This window comes from Micromesistius poutassou, assembly GCF_964030765.1.
Source record: "Micromesistius poutassou genome assembly, chromosome: 12".
NCBI lineage: Eukaryota > Metazoa > Chordata > Actinopteri > Gadiformes > Gadidae > Micromesistius > Micromesistius poutassou.
This window is the reverse complement of record NC_140282.1, coordinates 17,395,117-17,416,916: the sequence shown is the minus strand read 5'-3', so window position 1 is coordinate 17,416,916 and position 21,800 is coordinate 17,395,117. Positions and strand designations below refer to the sequence as shown.

Sequence of the window (21,800 nt, the reverse complement as noted above, 5' to 3'; positions counted from 1 at the left end):
TATGTCCAGCTAGTACACTCTCTAGAAGTCCATGTTATGTCCAGCTAGTACACTCTCCAGAAGTACACGTCATGTGCAGATGGTACACTCTCTAGAAGTCCACATCCCATCCAGCTAGTGCACTTGCTTTCAACAGCTGTAAACACAATCAGTACCGGCCTGCATTACAACCTAAACTACGGAATAGGTTGTTTGTACAGCTTTTCCAAAACAACCCATATGAACATTTTAACCCCTTATTGACAAACGGGAGCATTAAAATTGGTTTTAATAACATCTCTAGCGATACATGCGTTCATTGCATTTTGGATTTTAACTTGTAATCTTCCGTCAATGAATTTATATGAGGTTTTGTATGTTAGTTAAGGCAATGTTTTCCATCGTTTGTCACGATCCTACTGTTGGGTAATGTTAAGCTGGTGGGTAACTGGTTGTCATGGTAACTGTGGGAGTGGCTCCCTTGATTGGCCTTGATACGGGTCACCTGGGGAACCCAAGAGGGCTGAACAGACAGCATGGTGCCCACACTTGTTTTTAAAGGGGGGACGTGACCGCCCCTTTGTCGTGTATGTTTGTCAAGTGTTTGTCTATGTTATATGTCAAACTATAAACCAACCGGGACGGGCTACCGTTTGCTCCAACGCTTGGGGCTATCCCCCAACACGTCAAAGGAGGACCGGAGCTCGCCAGGAACCAGGTGAGTCGCCGGAAGCGAGTTGCCTAACCAGCTGTGGGTTTTACCACTTATGTGTCCGTGAGCCGGTTCGAAACCAACAGTGGGGTCGTGACGCGTTGCCATGGTGATTCATATGGACGCTGCTGTACGTGAAGCCACTACGCTTGCGTGTTACTTGATTATGTTTGCTTTGCTTCCACCCGAAAATCCATTCCGAAGCTTAATTGTATGTGTGCATTTTGTTTATCAAGAAGATGATCATGCAAATAAATGTCACTTTAAATGTTTTTAAGCCTAAATGCAATCAATAAAGTAAAGAATAAAAAGTCTAAAATGCTTCTAAAATTATCAACCTGGATATGGATGTACAATAAGTGATGCGGGGGCACAGAATGACTTTGGAGTGAGAGAGCGACGTCTGGTCTCTTTTATATGAATCAAGGCTTTAGGGTTGACTAAAATTAGTAGATAATATACTATGAATCGGTCCCTACAGGAAGTGATGTAATTAGTAGATGACTTAAAGGCGCGTTCATGGTCCTGGTGATAACGAGACGGTTCGCCAGTGATGGCGCTTACGCATGTTCCCGACAGCGACCGTTCCGTTCGGGAATCTAAAAGTTATTCACAGCAGGTTTTTTTTTTAATCTGTTAAAAAACAGTAAGAACTAAAAAAAAATTTCCCCATAATCCCCAGCGATGTGAACGCACCATAAGGGTCAAGGACACTTGGGAGTGAGCTAGAGACCTTGGGTATCTTCTAAATTAACCAGGGCATTGGATAGGCGAGATCACCAAGCCTGTCAACCGCTGTGTGTATGTATGCATGTATTGATTGTAAAATAAGTTACTGACCCTCATTGGTTAGTAGCAAAAATTAATTGGAGAGCGTTGTTTTTGTTTTGTGTGTCTTTTTTTTAACCACATAATTAACCATTGCTAAAGGAATCCAGTCATTATACTTACTTACATAAGGCAACTCTATTCAAGTTACAATTCATGGGTCTGTATATAATTATACTAAGCCTGATCTATTTAGTAGTATGCCTATCTAGAAAAAGGTGTTACCGCCAGTGGTGAGTCAAAATACCCCTATCCTGATTTGCGTTTGTAAAGCTCACAGCATTATCATTTACACGTGAAAGCCTGACCTGCTCTCAAATATGAATGCACACATTAATATTGTTGCCAATTTGAGCACCCTAGTGTTACACTAGACTATTTGCCTTATGTGTATGGTATATTGGCCCTTGTCTGTTGTCTGTCGCTTTATGGTACGATGCATGTAGAGGGGCTGCATTATTGTTTTTCGCCTAGAACTGAAAAAGTGCGCACCGATCTCGGGTCAGTGATCAGCCGACCCCCCTGCACCCCCTAATGGTCATAGCTGCCACTACAAGGGCAGGGCTAGGCCTCAGTGTGATAATGACCTAATTGACCACACCTGAGTACCGGGCGTGGGCCGCACCTGTACATCTATTGGTTAGCTGAGAGGGACCAAGCTATCAAGTCCGTTTTAGGGGTTAAATATTTCAGAGGGTCACTACCTAAAAGCTATGTTGAGAGAAGTGCAATGTCAATATGAAAGATTCCATGTGAGTGGCGCCCATTAGTGCATTAAATAGCTGACTGTCTATATTGGGAGTTTGTTAGAAACATAGTATCAATTCTTACCCAGGGGCATGATAACCCTGATTAGTCTAGTCGTAATCCCCATAGGCCCAATAGTAAACCCAGAAATGTTGAGTACCCTAAAGTTTTATTGCAGAAATGTCATCTATAGACCTAGTGGATGGAATTTAACTTAGTTGCTAAAAGTTGCACTTTGAGCAATTAGCATAAGCCAATAAAGCCAAGACACCACAGGTGAATAGGGTAAAAAAAAAAAAAAATATATATATAGATATCACCATGAAACTTTCTCAGTTAATTACTTATGTTAAGATGAGGAAAAAAAAAATGTATTGCATGTTTTTTGTATTTTAATGTTTACATATGCAAATGAGGCTCAAATCTCAAAATATGCTCTAATTTGCATACACACAATCCGATCGTGTGATAAAGCCAGGCTCAAAGTTATTTTTCTGATGGGGACCGAGTTGGTGAAAACCTTTAAGGAGCCTGGTAAGGAGGCAGTAGTGACACGTTAGTCCATTGCTAGATTCAGTGGTCCAGTCTCTAATCGATACGATTTTACGATACAAGTTATTGTTTTATTGATCAGGCTATGGTATGATTATTTAGCTTTTACTTTTCATTAACCTGTTTAGTCCACTTACTATTGTACTCTCCACTTGATCACTTTACTCTCCCACTGTGAATGACAATTCCTCTAACAGACATTTCCACCTGGAGTTGAACTACAAACTACATGGTGGATAAATGAATGAATAACACTGCAAGTCTCAGTTGCACTGACTACTGCAAGTGTGAAGGGGGTGAGGTCTGCTGCTGCAACCCATTCACAATACATACAAATAAAGACCAAGAAGATGAGACTGAAGGGAATGAGGAAAGAAATAAAGATGGTGAAGGCTATTGAGGCTATTGTTTGTAGTGTGTGTGTTTGCATACTCGTTATTTTACAGCTTGTGTCTGTGTGCATGCTGTATAAAGTTCTGTATTTTGCTGTATAGTTATTGTGCGTTTGTGTGTACGTGCATGCTGGATAGTTAATTTGCATATAGTTCTTGTGGGTTTGTGTGCATGCTTAAGTTATTTTGCATGGGGCACTTAATTTCTTAATCCGTCCATAGGTCAAGACTGCCTGCTGATCAGGTTCCTTAAAGGTTTTCACCAACTCAGACCCCCAAAGTATACATGTTTACCCTTGGAAAAAATATTGGAGTGTGACTATCAAACGATCTGATTTTGTCTGTATGCAAATGAGCACATTTGATGAGATGGCCCAATTGGGGTAAATCTGGGTTCAAGAAATGACCAGCATCGACATGCTTCTTGGGAATAAAGCCACACTCCTGTTGTGAGACAACACCTGGGAAGAGGCTACCTCGTTCTGATGGGAGGTCGACTTCTTTTGATCAAATTGATAAATCAAAGTTCTATTGTTCTTATCAATTTATAACAGTCCTTTATTGCAAGAGCAGACAATAGAATAGAAAAAGAGTTTTTTCATTTGTCTTTATTTGAAGGAATATGGTACATTTTCTAGACTCCTCGTGGCGTTTTGAAGTTCATTCCAACAGTTGGCTGGGTAACTTGAAGATTGGAAAGACCACCGAAATCCTGAAACACACACGTTTTATTTAAATTACGTGCAGATCACGGTGCCTCACACATACGAATGGTCTTAATATTCAGCGTTGCTTAGCCTATCAAACAAGCAAAGCTTATACAGTCCATTAGTTGGTTTTGGAGAAAGAAAGGACATTCTTAAGAGCCAGCATGAGCACCACCAAACCATTATCTCTACATGTTTGAGACTCACCAGCATCTTGAGCATCTCCTTGGTGTCAGGATCGACCTCAATGAGCTCCTGGTCCAGAGCGGAAACCTAGGGACCACAACCAGTTAGCTCGGGCAACGCACATGAAATACAGCATCAGGAACCTTTTGCTTAAACTCAAATAATGAAGCATTGATGCATCAAAGGTTGCCTTTCTGAAGACAGGAGAAAGACACTGAAACAACGATGGGATAGAAGGCATCGGCCAAACACCAGTATGTTATTCTTATTAGTTCGTACAATATCAGGGGGGGTGGTTAGTGAGGTCCCCCCTTCACTGTAAAGTGTCTTTGAGTGCCCAGAAAACCGCTATATCAATTCAATCAATTCATTAAAATACCAAAATCTTCCATTGTCTTATCAAGTAGCCCTTTTCTTTTTAATTATCATTATCTTTACCGGATTGTATTCAGCAACAACTTTAAAAGGATCAGAGGCTGGTTTAACACATTAAGCCTGCCATTAGGACAGAGCGAAAGAACTAAAAATTGAGTGCAACTTTCCAGTAATAAAACAGTTACTTTCCATGTTACATCATATTATTCATATGGCCATTTAGATTTTTCTTCTTCCAAATTGAAAAGCCGTTTGTTAAAATACTCTTCTGCCAAAACATGACATTGTGAAGTGATTAACGTGTAATCCCTTGCACGTATTGTAAACAATCTTAGAACAGATTATAATATTACTACCCAGAGTTAAGGGAAGCTAATACATAAAAACAATCTCAGTACCCAATGTGTTCAATCAGGTCCTTTAAACCTGACTACATTACTGGTACCAATACATGTCTCCAAGGGGAAGCAGCAAGAGCCAAGGCAGCAGTCTGTACTGACCTCTGGGACGTAGTTGTCCCTTCTTTCCCTCTCATCTTCCTGCAGCTTGATGGAGATTCCTCTGACCGGGCCCCTCTGGATACGCTTCATCAAATGGGTCACAAAGCTGGGGGAAAGATGGACACATTGGAGCTTGAACTAGACTATTATGCATGCAATTGAAGACCCATTATACCTCCATACTGGCAAAAAAGTGACTTCGAAAAAAAAAGCTTAGCCACATTTGGGTTAATATGCTTGTGCCTGCCACATACACGCAATCAGGAACCAGATAGCTTCACAACCACTACAGAGTTGCAGGAGTCATTGTTCGGGCAATGTGGGTCGTGCTGGGACCAGACTTTGATGCTCCCGGCGTGAACACTGAAAAATATTGGGTGATGGCAGGTGTTTTTCAGCGGTTTTATGTTTTACTGACCCATCTGATCCCACGTGACTCAAGGCATTTACACCCGAAGTTCCTAATTTGAGCGTTTCCTTGCACTGTTCTCAAGCCAGATCTTGTTGATGTTGCATTTACCCACAGTAGACTAAATTAACGTTAACAGAAGCAGCCAAGTAGCTATTTTTTGACAAGGAGACACTAGCCCGGCGACACGACTAGCTGGTTGTGCTCAAGCTACATTTTTACCTGGTTGCGCAGTTTGCACTAGTGGTTATTGGTTAATAATACATTTTTAGAGCCCATCAGAATCGTATTCAAGACATTTAAGGCCTTCGATTCACATTATTGGTGTTTAGACTTTACGGACCTTCTGAAACCCTGCAAGGAAGTCACAACCAAGTTGGCATGCGTAGTAAGACTAGCCACTTCAACACAGGTTACAATACAAGGAAGCAGGCAAAACAAACTAGATTAAAGTAATCTGAAGGAAGTGTGATAGAACAACATAACACGTTACCACCCAAGACTACCCTGTATATAATGAGTTAGTATACAAATAATCTTGACTATCATGAGCATGTGGGGACCTTGAGTAAATTAGACTCAACCATTGCATCCCATTTTCCATACAAAACTTAAAAAAGACCCCGTAAGGGACCCTACCCCGTCTAAAAGGACCTGTCCCCCCGTCAGTACATCGACAGTCCACAACTGACAGGACAAACGACAGGACAGGCACACATCTGAGAAAAATAAACTAAAAACGAAGAAGACGGTTGCCAATTTACCCAGCGATTTTGTTGCGTAGAGGCTTGCTAGGGATGATGGCGATCTCCTCGCAGACCCTCTTGTTGGTGTGGAAGTCATTGCCCAGCCGGGTGTAGTACTTCTCAATGATGACCCTGGCGGCCTTCTTGACGGTCTTGGTCCTGACTCGGCCCTAGTGAGGAGGACATCACCGATGTGAATACATGCATTTCAGGTACATTGCAATATTAAGGCCACAATAATAAAAGAAAAAGCGTTATTCGTGTTTGTAACGTTTGGTTATTATCACTAGACTGGACTGTCTGGGTGCGCTACACCTTGGTACACTGTAGCGACGTGTAGAAAACTACCGATTACGAATATAGACCATTTGAACTGAATCTTGAATTGAATTTTTTTGGTAAATCGAATCACCCTGCGGGAGGTTCCGTTAAAGTGTATTTAACGATATAAGGACAATCGGAGCCCCCGCGGTCACTAGCTGCAGCGCTAGCGCTCTAGCGCATTGCTCGATCGGTGGCTGGCCCATTCCCACGGCTCACCACGGAGCTAAAGGTTAGGTTTTCACAAGGCTGTTAAAGGACAGGAACATCACTAACGCCGATTTTTGATTGTAAAAATGTTTTTTGTTCAGTTCGTTGAGTGTACACGTTTGTCTAAGCGAGGAAAGACGAGGATTGAAAAGGATTGTAAAGTGGAGATATTGAAACGATACCCACCATGTTGAATCGGACTGGTGAAAGAGAACACGGGAAGTTATTACCGGAAGTTTATAGCTGGAAATGCGGCACGTCACCAAATACAACAGCGCCGTCTAGTGGTGGGTGTCTGCATGCCATACAGCCACGGTTTACTGTGCGTAACGCAAATATAATGTAAGTATTTTTTCCAATAGACATTGTAGGCTACGAAATATCAATGTGTCTTCGACTGGTTTTCATTTGCACACATGGGTTTTAATGGAAACAGACGAACGATAACAAAAATGAGCTTATAGAGAGACATCTTACCGTAATCGCAAATATAAATCGAATGAAGGAAAAGCCAAAAAACTGGAGATATTTTTTTATTTTACATAAAAAAGGGTGCAAACTTGAGTTCCCCCATATTTTAAGCGGCTAAAAAGTTATTTATAAGGTCCATTATTGACAGAATCCAAAAAGGAAGAAAATAGGCATCTTTGATAAGAACCGTTTTAACATTCCTGCAAATGAAAAACAATATACCATAATTCAAATAAAGTTGGGTTCTTCACTCTAGAAGCCCTTGAACGCATTCGGACACATTTTTGAGGTGACATTCATATTTGAACACTATTTATTTACACTTTGAAGATTTCTCTTAAATCGTAGCATTGGAAAAATCTGTCAAGGGTTGGGATAAACTCTAGATGCTGTACAATTCCGTTTTCCACAGTTTTAAAGACGAGGGAGGAGGGCCAAAGAAGAACACAATTTATATGCTGGAATTCCACAGAAATTAAGACTACAACAGTGAACTCTGTACAATGTTACAAATTTTCAAATAAATCACAATATTGTAGTAATCTCCCTTAACATTCCATCCAAAAAGAAACAGTAAAACAAGGACGGCTCTACAGTAGGCCTACAGCAACAGAGCACAGAAGCCCACAAGAGACGCCAAGCCACTGGCACCATGGCACCACTCTCTTCTGGACTACAACACCCTCATGACAAACGTGGGAATGTGGGTCGCGCAAAACCAAAGGGAAGCTTAAACGACGAGCACAGAAAGACGAACTTCAATTAGAGTAAGCTACAATATCAAATGCGCGGGACCTGATGTGCAGTGTGGGCCGTGAAGACGATGTGACGTTAATTTACATAAAAGGGCCGGAAGCCCGTGCACTTAGCGGATCTAACCAATAGCCGTAGTTATTTATTATAAAGTTCATTGTAGAGGCAGGTCCCCCAGACAAGCCATGCAGATACAAACTATGCCGAGTAGTCAGTCTGGATGACGCTGCAAGGAAAAATGTAAATACACATCATTATAGTAGCCTAATATACCTACCATAGCAGCCAGTCAAGTTAAGCGATAGGCAATGTACGGTTTTTAAGTCGGGAGGTCCTGGTTGCAAAGAGCAACAGCCGAACCCCTTAAAGCAGAGTTGCTTTGGTGTTACGTAAAGAAATGGGTATCAAGCTAAAACGTTGGATAAAAAGGCAATTTCTTCTGACCTTATTTAATCCTTTAGCATGTTACACAGTTGGGAACATTTAAAATCACTTTATTGTATGCATTTTAAAACAGAAAAATAGGACACAATGTGGAATGCAGTGATAATAAAAGAAAAAACATTCAACTTCATATTTTCCTGGCACAGGTAAAAAGGCATGGGCTTAGTAGTCTTAACGCGCATGGCATTATGGGAGATCAAGGTAACGCTGAAGGCTATCGTCTGGATCTCTTTACAAGAATATGATAAACAAACCAAAAAAATAACTGTCTGGTGTACAGGGGCTTTGAATGGGAAAACGTCACCGTTAAATATGACGTATAGGACCTTTATCTTCGCTTGCTTGACACATTGCTGTGATGAGAAAAAAAAAAGGGTTTGGCCCATCCAGAGACCACCATCATACATTTGACTTGACTAACAGCCCACTTTGTTTTCACAAGGGACAAGACTGAGCTTAAGTTAAATCAACTACAGGTTTGCAACTAAAGCCAGCACTGCAACAAAAAAAAAAGAAAAGAAAAAGGGCCAATATACGGTTCATTCAACTCACTCACCCCCTCTTACACAGGATCCTAAAGGTGAGACTGTAGCCATCATCACCCATCACCAACAGTTAAGAGGCACCAAGGAACGAATACCTGCCATTCAAATAGCATATTCCTCCAATCCCTCCCGACGCTTTCTTTTGATTCACCATTCTGATTCAAAACAAAACAAAACAAAAAAAAACTCCCAAAAGATATTCAAGTAATTTCAAATAACACAATAACTTAGACCTCACCCCCCAGGGGGAGTGAAACAAGTAACACCAGACCCAGAGCTTTACAGTGTTAATATACACGTTACAAAAATGAGATCCATTCTACTGACTCAGTGGGACAGATTGCACCATCCGGAGAGATCACACGAGACGTGCGAGGATGAGAGCGCGCCGCTAATGGCTGCGACAGCTCGCTGTGAACCTTGCACGCAGTAGGTTGATGTGCATGGGTGCAAGAGTATGGAGAGAAATATGGCAACCGAAATAATTAACCCATACAGGGGGTGGTTCTATAGTGAAAGTGGCCATTATTAATAAATGTAGTGCAGCCATGTTTAATGGTTCTCCCGCCCCCCCCCTTTCCCCTACATAAAAAAAAACATGGCTAATTTGGAAAAAGGAAAATAAAATGTGCATCTGAAAGTTCACATTAACAAGTAAAAAAAGAAAATACAATTAAAAACGTTCAAATGGACTCGGGGGAAGGTGTCAAGAGGATAGGCAAGGTGACATTGTTATACATAGTGTTTCAAGGCAGCCTTCCATGACACTTTACATTGAAGATAAAACGGTAAGAATTATAATATTAAAATGGCTAACACATATTCCTCCAAGGTGGTCAAGACTCTCCCTTTTAAAGACCCCTGGGGGTCTTTCCCCTTTTGTTGGTTTTTTAACATCAAGGAAAATTACCAGCGTTTGACTGGCGGTGGTCCAAACCATTTAACATTGCTGCACTGGACACATGGCCCAGTATCCTCTGTTCAACAGTGTTTCTGGGTTAAAACAACATTGCATTTGGCATCATTACACTTGGCCCTGCCTGACTGTGTCACTGGCGAGCCACTCTGACTGCTCTATACTTCTATAGTGACCATGTGGCTCTTAAACAAGAGGTTCAAACTGCAGGTCCAACTGCGAGTACTCCCTCAGCCGGTCATGTTGTCCCTCTACTCTCTCTCTCTCTCCATCTGTGTCTGTGTGTCTGTGTGTTTAAGGCATTGGACAGTAGTGTAAAGAGGTGGTGATGGAAAGCACATCACACCAATGTCTCTTGTTGCACCCAAAGCAACTTTCCCACTTCAGCGTCTACTGGCATAGACATGTTCAAAGTCCAGTTCGGTTGAGGATCAAAAACATTGCTTCTCTCACACTCTTATCCATGTCCATCTATTTTTTCCACTGACATTAGATTGGTCGGTTTTTCGTCTCTATCGGACACTGTTCATATTCCCATGCTCTTCTTTTTACACTTTTATGTCTGTACATTTAATGTGTATGTTTAAGAATGGTTAGAAAAAAGGTGGCAATCAAGACATACATTAGCATAAATACAATTATATTTGTTAATCCATCCTACAGTGTCCAGTTTATCATAAATCACAAAGCAAACAAGACTAAAACAAGGCAAAAAATTCAAGAAAATATTCAAAAAAACAACTAGCGGTTTTTGTTAAGTGACTAGACTTTTTCTTTTGGTTTTGGGAGGAGTGTTGAAAGCAAGCCGTGTGTGTGTCCCGACCGGTTCACCGGAGAGCACAGCGCTCTGCCACCGGGCCCAGGTACCGCTCTCTGCCTTCCCCTCAGGAGTGTCACAATGGGAGTGTTCTACAGGGATCCACGGTACGCCACCACTGGGGTGGACACCGTGGCATTAGTGACACTCACGGGTTCCACTGGTGTTTTTTTTTTACGATTACATTCAGTTCCGTGCCAGGAATGACAAAAGTAACGTTCTGCCAAACAACAACAAAAAAAAAAACAATGGCTGGGTTGGGTGCAGTTAGGAGCTAAGGGCAACACAAAATGAACGTTGTTTCATGAGTGCAAGAAAGGACTGTGTAAATCACAGAATGCAACAGGTAGAGTGAGAAGGAGGAGGGGAGTTCCCGGCAGAAAGAGACACCTCCATCCATTGCAATTTCACAGGAGCCAACTGGGAGAGGAGATGGAATCCACGCTATACACACACTAGGAAAGTGCATCTCAGAGAGAAGAAGTTCTCTTTTCCTCCAGATAATCACTATACAAATAAAAAAAATCCATTCTGGCCAGTTGACGACACAAACACACAAACGACCCCTCTCCAAAACAATGCCTCCCATCAAAAGGACACACACACACACACACTTTGATTGGTCCCTCCTGGGGAAATAAATGCGATTTCAGCTCTCTCTCCCTTTTCCATTCACTTGGATCTCAAGAACTTGTGAAGGACGAGCCAGGCACGCCGAGTGCTTCAGGCTGGCAGACCATCATTTATGTCGCGGCGTGTTCTTCTTCCGTTTCCGCTTGAAGAAGCAGCAGCACCTGCAGGGGATGGGAGGGAGGAAACGTAAATCAATTACAAAAACACACAGAACACGAACACACAACCACCCTTATTCTAGCCATTCACCAATGGCTAGAATAACTAGCAAACTACAACAAAATAAATTGTATGTTACATTTTAAAAACAATCCCAAAATATCAATGAAGACGGGAACATGGCAAGTCGTTTGTGTGAGAGCATACATTGCTGAACATTTTGCAATGGGCTGCATGTTTGTGCCGTTATTGAGCCTCCAAGGACAGGCATGGCACTGAATGGAGGGGGGGGGGAAAGGAGGAGGTGGCTACCATGGTGCACACAAATGGCACAGTTACAAGAAAAAAATGAAACAGACACCTGTAGACCAAGACATAGGACAAGGACTTGCTAAGTGGAGGCTTGATTATTAATAAAAGAGCAAAGCACCATGGCACGCTGCCATGAACATGTAAGGTGATGCGCACTGATTTATTGTTGCGTGACCACATGGTTTATTAATGTGTCCAGAGCCATGCTAGGCCTTAAATAAAAATGGCTCAACATGCAATGCATAGTAGGCTGCTGTCCATTGATGTATGCTCCCGTACGGCCCTATGCTCACTGCAACAAACTGCCCTTTACAATCATTTTCTTTTGTAGTGTTTATGACCTTTATGGTCACAACACTTCCCACAACACAGCCCTCCCCCTTTAAAAAAAGAAAGAAAGAAAGAAAGAAAGAAAGCATATCTTTATAATTAAATCAGTTTAAAATTAGAACCAAGAAAAAATATATACAAAAATGACTATTATCTATTCTAAGAGGAGGATCCTGTTAGAACATAGCAGTACTACTACAGTCCCTGGAGCCCAGTTTCGGCCGGTCCGCTCCCTGCCCCGTGAGTCTGAGGTGCACTAGCAGAGAGGGACTCACCACAGGTTGAGCATTTTCACGCAGCTACGGAAGAGAGTGTGAAGAGAGAAAAGATAGATTAACATTACAGCAAGACCAAGACGGTGGGACAGGCCTCATTCCACCCACCCACCCACCCACACACACAGAGAGAGGAAAGGAATGGTGGGAATAATGAGATGAGAACCTGAGAGATCTCCTCTTGTCTAAATCAGCCTCCATGAGCACATTCTCCTGCTCATTTCATTCATATTCAAATCCACCACATTATATTAATAACCACATTTCAGGGGTGCAAACTGCTGATGGCACAAAAAGGTGAAAAAAAATTGGCCAGAAAGAAAATGAGCAATGCACGGTGCCCAAGCCCCTTTCTATGATTTATGCTACATTTTTCTAAACAAACTGTGACACACAAAAGCCTGTTAGTGATGTTCAGACCTCCTATATGAAGCAGTGGTAACAAATAAGAAAAAAAAATCTAATAGATGCAAATGAGTTTATGGGTTTCTTACGTGAAATGAAAATACATTAAATCCATGAAATTCCAATTAAATAATCAATACTCCGATATCAATACTGAGTTAAGTTTAGAAAGAAGAACACAGACTTGTTTAAAAAAAAAAAAAGCCATGTTTTTGCCATTCCCCCAAAACACCATGTCCATTCTGATGCGAACGCAGGTGGCGTTCTTCTTGTGACAAGGGTAAGGGTACCATGTGACGGCATGTGGAGCTCTGTCAGGCCAGCGGTGGACTGCGGTGTCCGAGAGGAATGTGATCTTTTCGGACCATTAGTCAGTGTTTCATACATAGACCAACGTGTGGCGCAGCGCCACAGATTCAACAACAAGCGCCACTAATTGATTCCGCTTTTTAAATGTAGTTTTATTTTAACGCGATTTTTAAGTATAAACATCTCACGCACACGCAACAAATGTCACGTCAACAATCCCGTCCGCCCGCAACCCAACTCCCCCCCCCCCCCCCCCCCCTCAACAATTCCACCCGCGGTTATAATGTAAGCATTATAAGATTCTACAGAGTCTCACTCCGGCCAAAAACCAAACCGGTTGCCAACCCTGCAGGGGGGCGCCACACGTTGCTACCTGGTCTGTGGGGAACACTGCATTATACTATAACGGGGTGGGAATGTCTTGGCACCTCACGATTTGATTCCAATTCAGAGGTCAACGATTCGATTCTAAAACAATTATCGATCTATCTCGATGCAACCATTTATTTTACATACCTTTCCAAGCATGATTTTCAAAAATATATATTATACATCTGAGTTTGCTACTCAGAGTGTGCTAATCACTTCCTACTTTTGTGATGATCATTAAAGACAATCAACAGATGAAGTACCTTAAAAAGCTTTTGTCACAAATCGCAATTGCGTCAAGACAAATCTGATTGGCAAAATCTGATTGGCCAATACACATTGGCAGATAGATAAATTCAATAATTTTTAAAATTACTAAAATTATCCCTCTCTTCATTCCACACCCCAAACATGACATACAAAATTTCCTGGAACCGAAACAACAACCAGAGATATTTATAAGCTATCATTTTATTGTCGTCGCAGTTTTAAAGCTTCGCCACCAGGGTGTGCTGCAGCTACCGCTGCACCCCTAACTCCTGCGCCGCTGTGCAGCATGCAGCAAACACATGTGCGAGTTTTTTTTTTTTTATATACAAACTTAAAACAAGTTATAGAGTGGTCTGCAGAATACAGAGCCTGTGTAACATAGTATCTTTGGAATTCCCTGCCGATCTTCCTGGGCGTCCGCACCCCCTCTCCGCGTTATAGCAGTGTTTATATCATATCGTCACAAGATGAGCAACTTATCACAGAAATCGATACGTATGATTTCTTCTTCTGACAAAATGAGGGTTTATAGTTTATAGCAGTGTTTATATATCCTATCGTCACAAAATGAGCAACTTGTCATAGAAAGCGATGTTACATTTTATAGGCGACCCACAACCCACAAGATGTCACATGATTCACGATAATATCTACGAGGGCACTAAAATACGTAATAGTTTACAAGTCATACATGTATGTATGTACATGATGTGACCCTAGAATGCACATGGACGAAATAAGCGCAAGCGCGTTCACGTGGAGGCGGGGTGCGATTTCAGATGGGAATTCCATTTTCGGCACAACACCGGCAGGCAGAAAGGAGAGTTTTCTGTAGCGCTCTGCAGCCGGCGAACAGAATGTTGCAGCAGGCGAACAAATTAAATAATAATTAAAAAAAAATCAGATTATTAAATTATCTGCCTCAAGACTGAATCATTCTAGAGAGAATCGCGATATCGACAAATCCGATTATTTAACCCACCCCCTCGCTACGGTGTGTGTGGCTGGTGAAGCTCCGTCTGAGCAGCGATTTAATACCAGCGTCCAAGTGAGGATTAGGCTTATAATGCTCACACACAACGACGGTACAAAAAAAAAAAAAAAAAACGTTTTCGTGGGTTGTAACCATGGCGATAACGTGCACCCCTCTTTTCCTCTAACTCTCAATCGAAAAACGCATTTTGAAATGTGTTCAAATTCCAGATAAAACCGTAGATTCACTGGCTCTTAAAGTTGACACGCTTACCTTATCACCCAAATAATTACTTGTATAAAACAGGCTGCTTACAGTGTTTGCTTTCGCCGTTTATTGAAATTCCTCGCGGGTACGGTGTTAGTTTGTTATTATCCCCCTGTTGCATGGAAGTGACGATTCTGTCGACCAATCACCACTTTTGGCGGTGGAAACACGAACCGTGCCGCACCTACTCATACCGAACTCCATAAGCAGCAGCAGAGCTTAGCAGACAAGAGGGCAAAATCATGACCTGCCCTACTCTAATTTGCTAGTAACGTGGATGAGACGTGAACTGCACAATTCACGAGGATGCCCTATTTGAATTAAAAATTGTGAATTTCGCCAAAAGGCGGCAAGTTTGCACCACTGACATTTGAAAGTACCACGGAAAAGAGTCCCAATACAACACCACGGAAAAGGACCAGCCTGTTCGGTAGAGTTTAACTTACCAGCTCAACTTAAAAAACAACAACAAGGTGATGAACTGAAGAACTATAGTCTCCCATTTAGGAAGACTATAGGAGAGGTAGTTTCAAAATGCTGAGATACTGCCCAAAAAAAGTTAAGAAACAAATAATTTCTTCAACCGTTCCACAGTGGCTCTTGGAGCTGGGTGGGTGAATTGGTGGAAGGGTTTGGGGGGGGGGGGAATCTTAAACAAAATGCATTATATCTTGCCTCATCATCAAGGAAACCTGGCATTGTGTGGAACACAATACTTAAGGGTTCTGATTTAGCATTTTGTGCCGTGGACCTGGAGCATTAACCCTCAGTGGGCTGGACGAGGTATCAAAGTGGCCGGCCATTTAAAACGCCAATCATCACATCAAACAGCCGTGTGAATGAGGAGCACTGCAGGGGAGAGGCCGTCCTTCAGGGAAGACCCGGACAAAGACTAAAGGGAACGGCACTCTGGGAAAGGGGATGAAGCCGGGGAGAATAACTGTAACCGTTTGAGGCAGTGGTGTCTGAACCAGAGGGGGGGAAACGACTCCACGAGGTCCAGTAGGAAATGAGAAGCTTGCACTCATGATTTAATCTAGATATAAATAGAGAGAAAAAATAACTAATACCCTTTTGAAAAAATTATTTATGGAACCTCTGATGCACCCGATATAATTGATTTGGATGATTGTGCCAGAGAAAATAATTAACAGCAATAAAGAAAACAGCTACTGAACCAAATGAAAATGGAGTGAAGAGCTTGTTTTAGATGCCAAATATGAAATGGATTTCAGATGACGTCAGGATGCAAAAAGGCTTTTTGGGATGACATTTGTTATACTTACAGACAGGCATCACGTCATCACTAGGGACGTTAACAGGGATGTGTCGACTCAACGATTGATTCGACTCAGGTTTTTTTTTTTTTAGGAGATATGCTTCCCATAAGCGTAGTCGAGAGGAAGGGGTTCCTCGATGTGATCGCATTTCTCGAGCCAGATTACACGATGCCATGTGGCCTAACTATGACGGCTGGAGAAAATGTACAGCGAAGCAGCAGCCTCACTCCGTGAGATCCTCATCAATAATGTCAACTTAGTATTTAAAAAAAAATATTAAGGAGAAAAAAAAACGTACGACTTTACCTGTTCTATTCTAAGCCTTAACTATACACTTAAGCCTCAACATTATTGGATGCAAGTTAAATTCCTCCAAATTACCACAATAACTAAGAAAACCCTAAAAATAGCACATTAAAATGATTGCTGAATGAAAGCTGGTAAAGATTACAGCCACAACTCCATAGCAAAATGCAGGCAAAGCACGGTCAGTATAAAAGAAAGGGAAGCAAATGATACATACTTTGCCTCATCCACCACCTCCACCTCTGCCTGAGCCGTGATTGGTGCATTGGAATGGACCGTCATAGGGTCATCTGGATTCAGCTCCCCATTGGTCGAGCTGACCACCTGTGGTATAGAGAGCCAATGCTACAAATGAAGTAAACAACACGTCACTTTCGCCCAGTGAGGAAACACAATGATGGTTGAGCTGAAGGCCCACTCATGAAAGCCTTTGCATTTCCCTTTGATGAATGTTACAAACTGGGTGTCGGTGGCAACCTTCCGTGGAAAATCACAAGCGGTGTGCACATCACAAAAACACACCTGCATTTACACCATAGGTGTCACCAAAGAGAACCAAAAACGAAATTGAGATTGCCACTTTAAAGGTCCCATGGCATGTCATTTTATGGATGCTTTAATATAGGTGTTAGTGGGCCCCTAATACAGTACTTGAAGACGTTTCAGCCTTGGTGCAGAGTTACAGCCACTACGAGCCAGTCCCACAATGAGCTCTCCACAAACGTGCCGTTTTTAGGCGGGTCAAGATGGAGGGTGGGGGTGTGGCCCTGAGCAGCTTGCGGCCACGGTACCATGCGCTAGTGTACACACACACACGCGCGGTCCTAGCTCATTGTCTCATTGTCGGGCCAAATTCTCTGGGCAGGCCAAGCAGAGAAAGGGGAATACTTTTTTCCCAAAGGCGGAGCAAGATACCTACTTCTCGGATTATACCTAACGCAATTTTTAGCTACTGGGGGACTATAGGGAGGCTAGGCTCAACTTAATGTTAGAAAACCACATTAAGTGAAATGTTCATGCCATGGGACCTTTAAGATTTACACATTACCTATAATGTAGACATGCACCCAATTCACAGAGTCAGTACACTTTTGGAAGTCATTTCCAAAACTTTGTTTTGGAACACCAAAGTTGCATTTGTTTGCATTTCACTGGCTGTCATTACCATTCAAGTCAAACAGATGCAAATCAAAGATGGGAAAATGAAATCCAAAACATCTTAAGTATAATTTCTCATTTACATTAAAAATAGTTTAAATTAAAATCCCCTCCTCCCCTAAACAAGAATTTAAAATGAAATGACCAATCTTGTAATGAAGTTATAGCACGCAACAAGCCCGCTAACCAGAGTAGAATCGTCATGCATGTTGATTCTCCATCTCCCAAATACTTGAAAAACATGCATTGAATAAATAAACAAATGCATCTTGCCCATCCAGCAACTAGACTTTCAAATCCCCAAAGCCCCAATGGAAATAAGTCCGGGACTTTGTGGTTAAATCCTCAATTGTATTCTTATGTCTTTTCATGTGTGTGTAAGGCACTTTGATACAATAAATAAATAAAAAAATAAAAATAAAAAAGGCAATGAGAAATGGCCCCTGCGACAGGATGCCACAACAGTGTGGCTGCATGTAAATAATGTGAAGCTAAATACTAAATGTGGTTTGAGGTAGGCGGGTGCTCAACGCCGTGGAGTGCTACTGTGCCCTGTGAGTGTTGTGGGTGGACGTGCCTGCAGGAAAGTCTCTGGAAAGGAAGATATATGGATGCAGATTTGCCTTCCATAGAAAATATCAAAATAGCTGGACCATATACTCCAACTTCATCTTAAAATTCCTATCGTCACCTTACAAACATACTTAGTCCAATTTCACTCAAGTCACTCAAAATTAGATTTACTTGCCCCTTTCTCAAGACAAAATTGGCTCGGAGAGGTAATCCCTGGGTTGATTTAGCCTGGGTTGAATAGACTTCTTGAGGAACTCATAATTGAGTTGGCTTCAGTGAAAATACATTAATATCCTGTTGTTGGGCACAGTCAATTGTTAACTAGTTAACACGTGGCATAATATAGTTTCAGGATTCCTGCTACTGACCCTCACTACCCCCTCAGAGCCAGAGCCCCAGTCTTGGGGGGCTCATGAGCTTTTCCGTCTAGTGACCAAGTTAAAGACTGACTCCCTGTAATAGTGCTGGTCTACTGAATGCTACCGTGATTAGATGTATAAAACACCTTCACCTTTCAGCCATCCCTGTTGCTTTGATTTTTATTTGCTGGGGTACCGAACGGCCGCAAGGGCGGGTGAAAGAACCCGATCAAGGACAAAAGGACCTACGAGACGGTGGTGCCTGGATTTAGGGGAGTGGCCGGACAGAAGGGCCTGGAGGAGAGCTTCCTGCAGGCGCCACCGGGGTGAGTGATGGTAGTGTACCTGCACTGAGCCCCCGTGCCGGTCCGCGGCCAGGTGAGAAGTCAGGTAGGAGGAGGTGGAGTTTGCCTGGCGACTGGGCTGCACCTCCCATGCTCCTCGCCGGTCCGAGGCGGCCGTCTGAGAGGGTGGAAGTGGCCACGGCGCAGCGGGGGGGCAGGGGGGGGGATGGTGACGGTAGCAGGTTTCCATGTGAGATGAGTGGGTGGGCGTGCAACGGCCGGTGGTCATGCAGAAGCAGCACATGATATGAAAAAAATTATAAAAAAGTAAAAAAAAGTAAACCCAAAAAAGGAACCACTAAAAAGTAAAAGCAAGGCTCAAGCCAGGGAGCTGGACCAATAGAGAGGAATGGTCCTAATTCACTTTGATATGTCCACCTGGTTTATATATTTTTTTACCACAGTGCTGCTGCTATTGACCAGCAGGAGGCAATGGCAGTGAATGAAAAAACATTTCGAAGCTTTTCGATACTATATACAACATTACCAGTTTGCTCCCCCGACATCCGTTTTTATACTATAGGCCAAGTGTTTCTTTAAATCCATTGCTACGTGTATGAACAAACTGCTGTCCATAGCCATGTATAACTTGACAGAGTCTGCATCTGTGCTTTACTTCATTTGTTTTTGTATTAAAGTTTGTAATTTCCAATGATAATACAGTCAGTTATTGCACTTGACTACTGCATTCAGACTCTCCTTGTCAAGATAATGCCGCTTCTGTGTCAGATAAAACTGTTGAATTGAGCCATTTGAAATTATAATTTCATTGATTTTAGATTTTTAACCACAGCTTGAAAGACCGTATTGGTGTTTTTGGTGCAACTCCCAGCAGGCCAGAAAGAATGTATTTCTGTCAAGAGTTAAATCTAATTCATTGTATCTGAAATGTCCAAAACTTTTCTCTCTTTCTATCCTGTGGCAGTGAATTTTGTATGTATACGTTTCATTTGTTTATATATGGCATGTATAATTTCACCCCTACTATTTTACCGTTTGTTTTATCCGATATTGTTATGCATTTTATTGCCAAATATACACAAATATGCGCGATCACAAAAATACCACAATCAATGGGGACACATTCGACACATTTGCTAATGGCGCATTTCCACCGGAGGGTGCGGGTCGGTTCAGTCTGCAAAGGTGCGGCACGGGGTCGCGCTTCCACCGCCAAAAGTGGGCGTGATCCGGACTGAGCCGTACTCGAGCTGTACTCGTCTCGCAGTACTCCTCCGTTGGGGTACTGAGACGCCTGAAAGGGTGCCAGCAAGTTCGAGCTACACGCGCCATCCGTTGATTGGTCGACAGAATCTTCACTGCCGTGCAACAGGAGGATAATAACAAACCAACACATTACCGGCGAGGTATTTCTGGACAACGGCAAAGTTTATTGAGCTTAAGAAAATGTTGCACAAAAGTTTGCCGTCCTTCTCTGAAGTCCTACATTGTTGCTCTCTGTTCATTGTGTCGCGTTCTTCTTTTTCCTGGGATTTATTAGCAGGCTACACTGTGTCGGGCTGCTATGAGGTCACGATGCTTACGTAGCTGCCGTGGCTATCGCCATCCGGCTTAAACCCCCGCCCTACCATAAGGGTACTGTCGGCGGTGGAAACGTGAGCCGTAACTGAGCTGGGCCGTACCGCACCCTCACTACTGGGCTGAGGCGTGCTGGGTCTGAAGCGTAACCCGCCGGTGTAAAAGCACCACACGCGATCGGACAGTTGGAACCAACGGGAGTACAGTACCTGGTTCCTCAGAGGTTGATGCTGTGAGGGCCGGTCCCTGTGGGCGTGGCTCTCTCTCGTGATGGCAGACGCTCCGGAGTCTATGTGCACAGAACCTACGGGAGTGGGCTTCACGGCAGACAGACACACAGATCAATCACTGTTAAAGAGGACAGCAGTGAGACAAGACACCACCTCAGTCTCCCTCGGGGGGGGGGAGAAACTTACTATTTGCCTGCCAACCCAGTCATAGGTGTAATCGAAGGTGTATCCTTTCCGCTCGAACAGCTCGGTAAAAAGTGTCCTCAGGTATTCGTAGTCCGGCTTCTCAAAGAAGTCCAGCCGCCTCACGTAGCGCAGGTACGTGGCCATCTCCTCTGAAACCCAAAAGATTCGAATTTGAGAAAAGTATTTTCTTTGGTTCATAAACAAAAAGGAACATACAGGCAAAATATTTGAAAAAAAACAACAACATTGATCTTGTGACGTGGACGCCACCGCATCAAGCGGGCCGTGTCCCAGCATGCATCTCAACACAACCCTCTTACCTGGGAAGTTCTCACACAGGACTTCGATCGGAGTGTTCCTCTTAGTGTCTCCGATCTTCTGGTATCGTTCTTTCAAAGTATCCGCCTGAACGAAAAGATACGAAAGATACCATTATTTCATGAAATGCATGATTTTGATTGTGACATGTAATCTGAGTAGGGCTGGCCCGAATACCTAATTCTAATCATTCGATCTTCGGACTGAATATCGCGTTTTTTAATCAACTGATAATTTTCCTTTAATTTCTACAATTTTCTTTTAAAAAACGCAAATGGCAAAAACAAAATATCCCATAGGACTGCAGCACAGACGCCAGTGGCTTTCGGTGGCTTTTTCATTAAAAACAACAAAGCCTTCAAAATTTCAATTGAGTCAAATACCTGCGCAACAGACAAATATTCTAAAATGTGAGCTTAGCACCACACTGAGGGTTACTTACAGTAGTTAGGTTCTCATCTATATGTGCTCACGGTCGAGGTGTTGTGAGAGCATACCTTCAGCCCTTGCCATGGTAAACTGCCACGGAGGAAATACATGAACATGTGCCCTAAGGCCTCCAGGTCATCTCGTCGGCTTTGCTCTAGTGACAGAG

At 42.7% G+C, this 21,800-nt stretch overlaps 2 protein-coding genes across 3 annotated transcripts in view; both read right to left on the bottom strand.

Annotated features, from left to right (window-relative positions):
- Positions 1-3,747: 3,747 nt before the first annotated feature.
- On the bottom strand, positions 3,748-6,885 carry LOC311356347 (small ribosomal subunit protein eS17). The gene is made up of 5 exons (XM_084476115.1): positions 6,851-6,885; positions 6,152-6,303; positions 4,979-5,084; positions 4,125-4,190; positions 3,748-3,922 (listed from the first exon to the last, which is right to left on the bottom strand). The coding sequence occupies exons 1-5, from the start codon at positions 6,851-6,853 to the stop codon at positions 3,845-3,847; spliced, it is 405 nt and encodes a 134-aa protein (XP_084332241.1). The 5' UTR covers positions 6,854-6,885; the 3' UTR covers positions 3,748-3,844.
- A 359-nt stretch (positions 6,886-7,244) lies between these two features.
- csnk1g1 (casein kinase 1, gamma 1) overlaps positions 7,245-21,800 on the bottom strand; it is a gene marked incomplete at its 3' end in the record, with an annotated part of 28,109 nt that continues 13,553 nt past the window's right edge. Inside the window, exons 8-14 of one of the 2 annotated variants that reach the window (XM_084476658.1) lie at positions 21,703-21,788; positions 21,208-21,292; positions 20,888-21,036; positions 20,681-20,788; positions 18,934-19,050; positions 16,716-16,822; positions 7,245-11,404 (exon numbers count right to left, since the gene is read on the bottom strand). In XM_084476658.1, the coding sequence (XP_084332784.1) occupies positions 11,350-11,404; positions 16,716-16,822; positions 18,934-19,050; positions 20,681-20,788; positions 20,888-21,036; positions 21,208-21,292; positions 21,703-21,788 (707 nt within the window). Of the gene's footprint in view, positions 11,405-16,639; positions 16,823-18,933; positions 19,051-20,680; positions 20,789-20,887; positions 21,037-21,207; positions 21,293-21,702; positions 21,789-21,800 lie in introns of those variants that run through there. The other variant, XM_084476657.1, reaches the window with a different exon arrangement.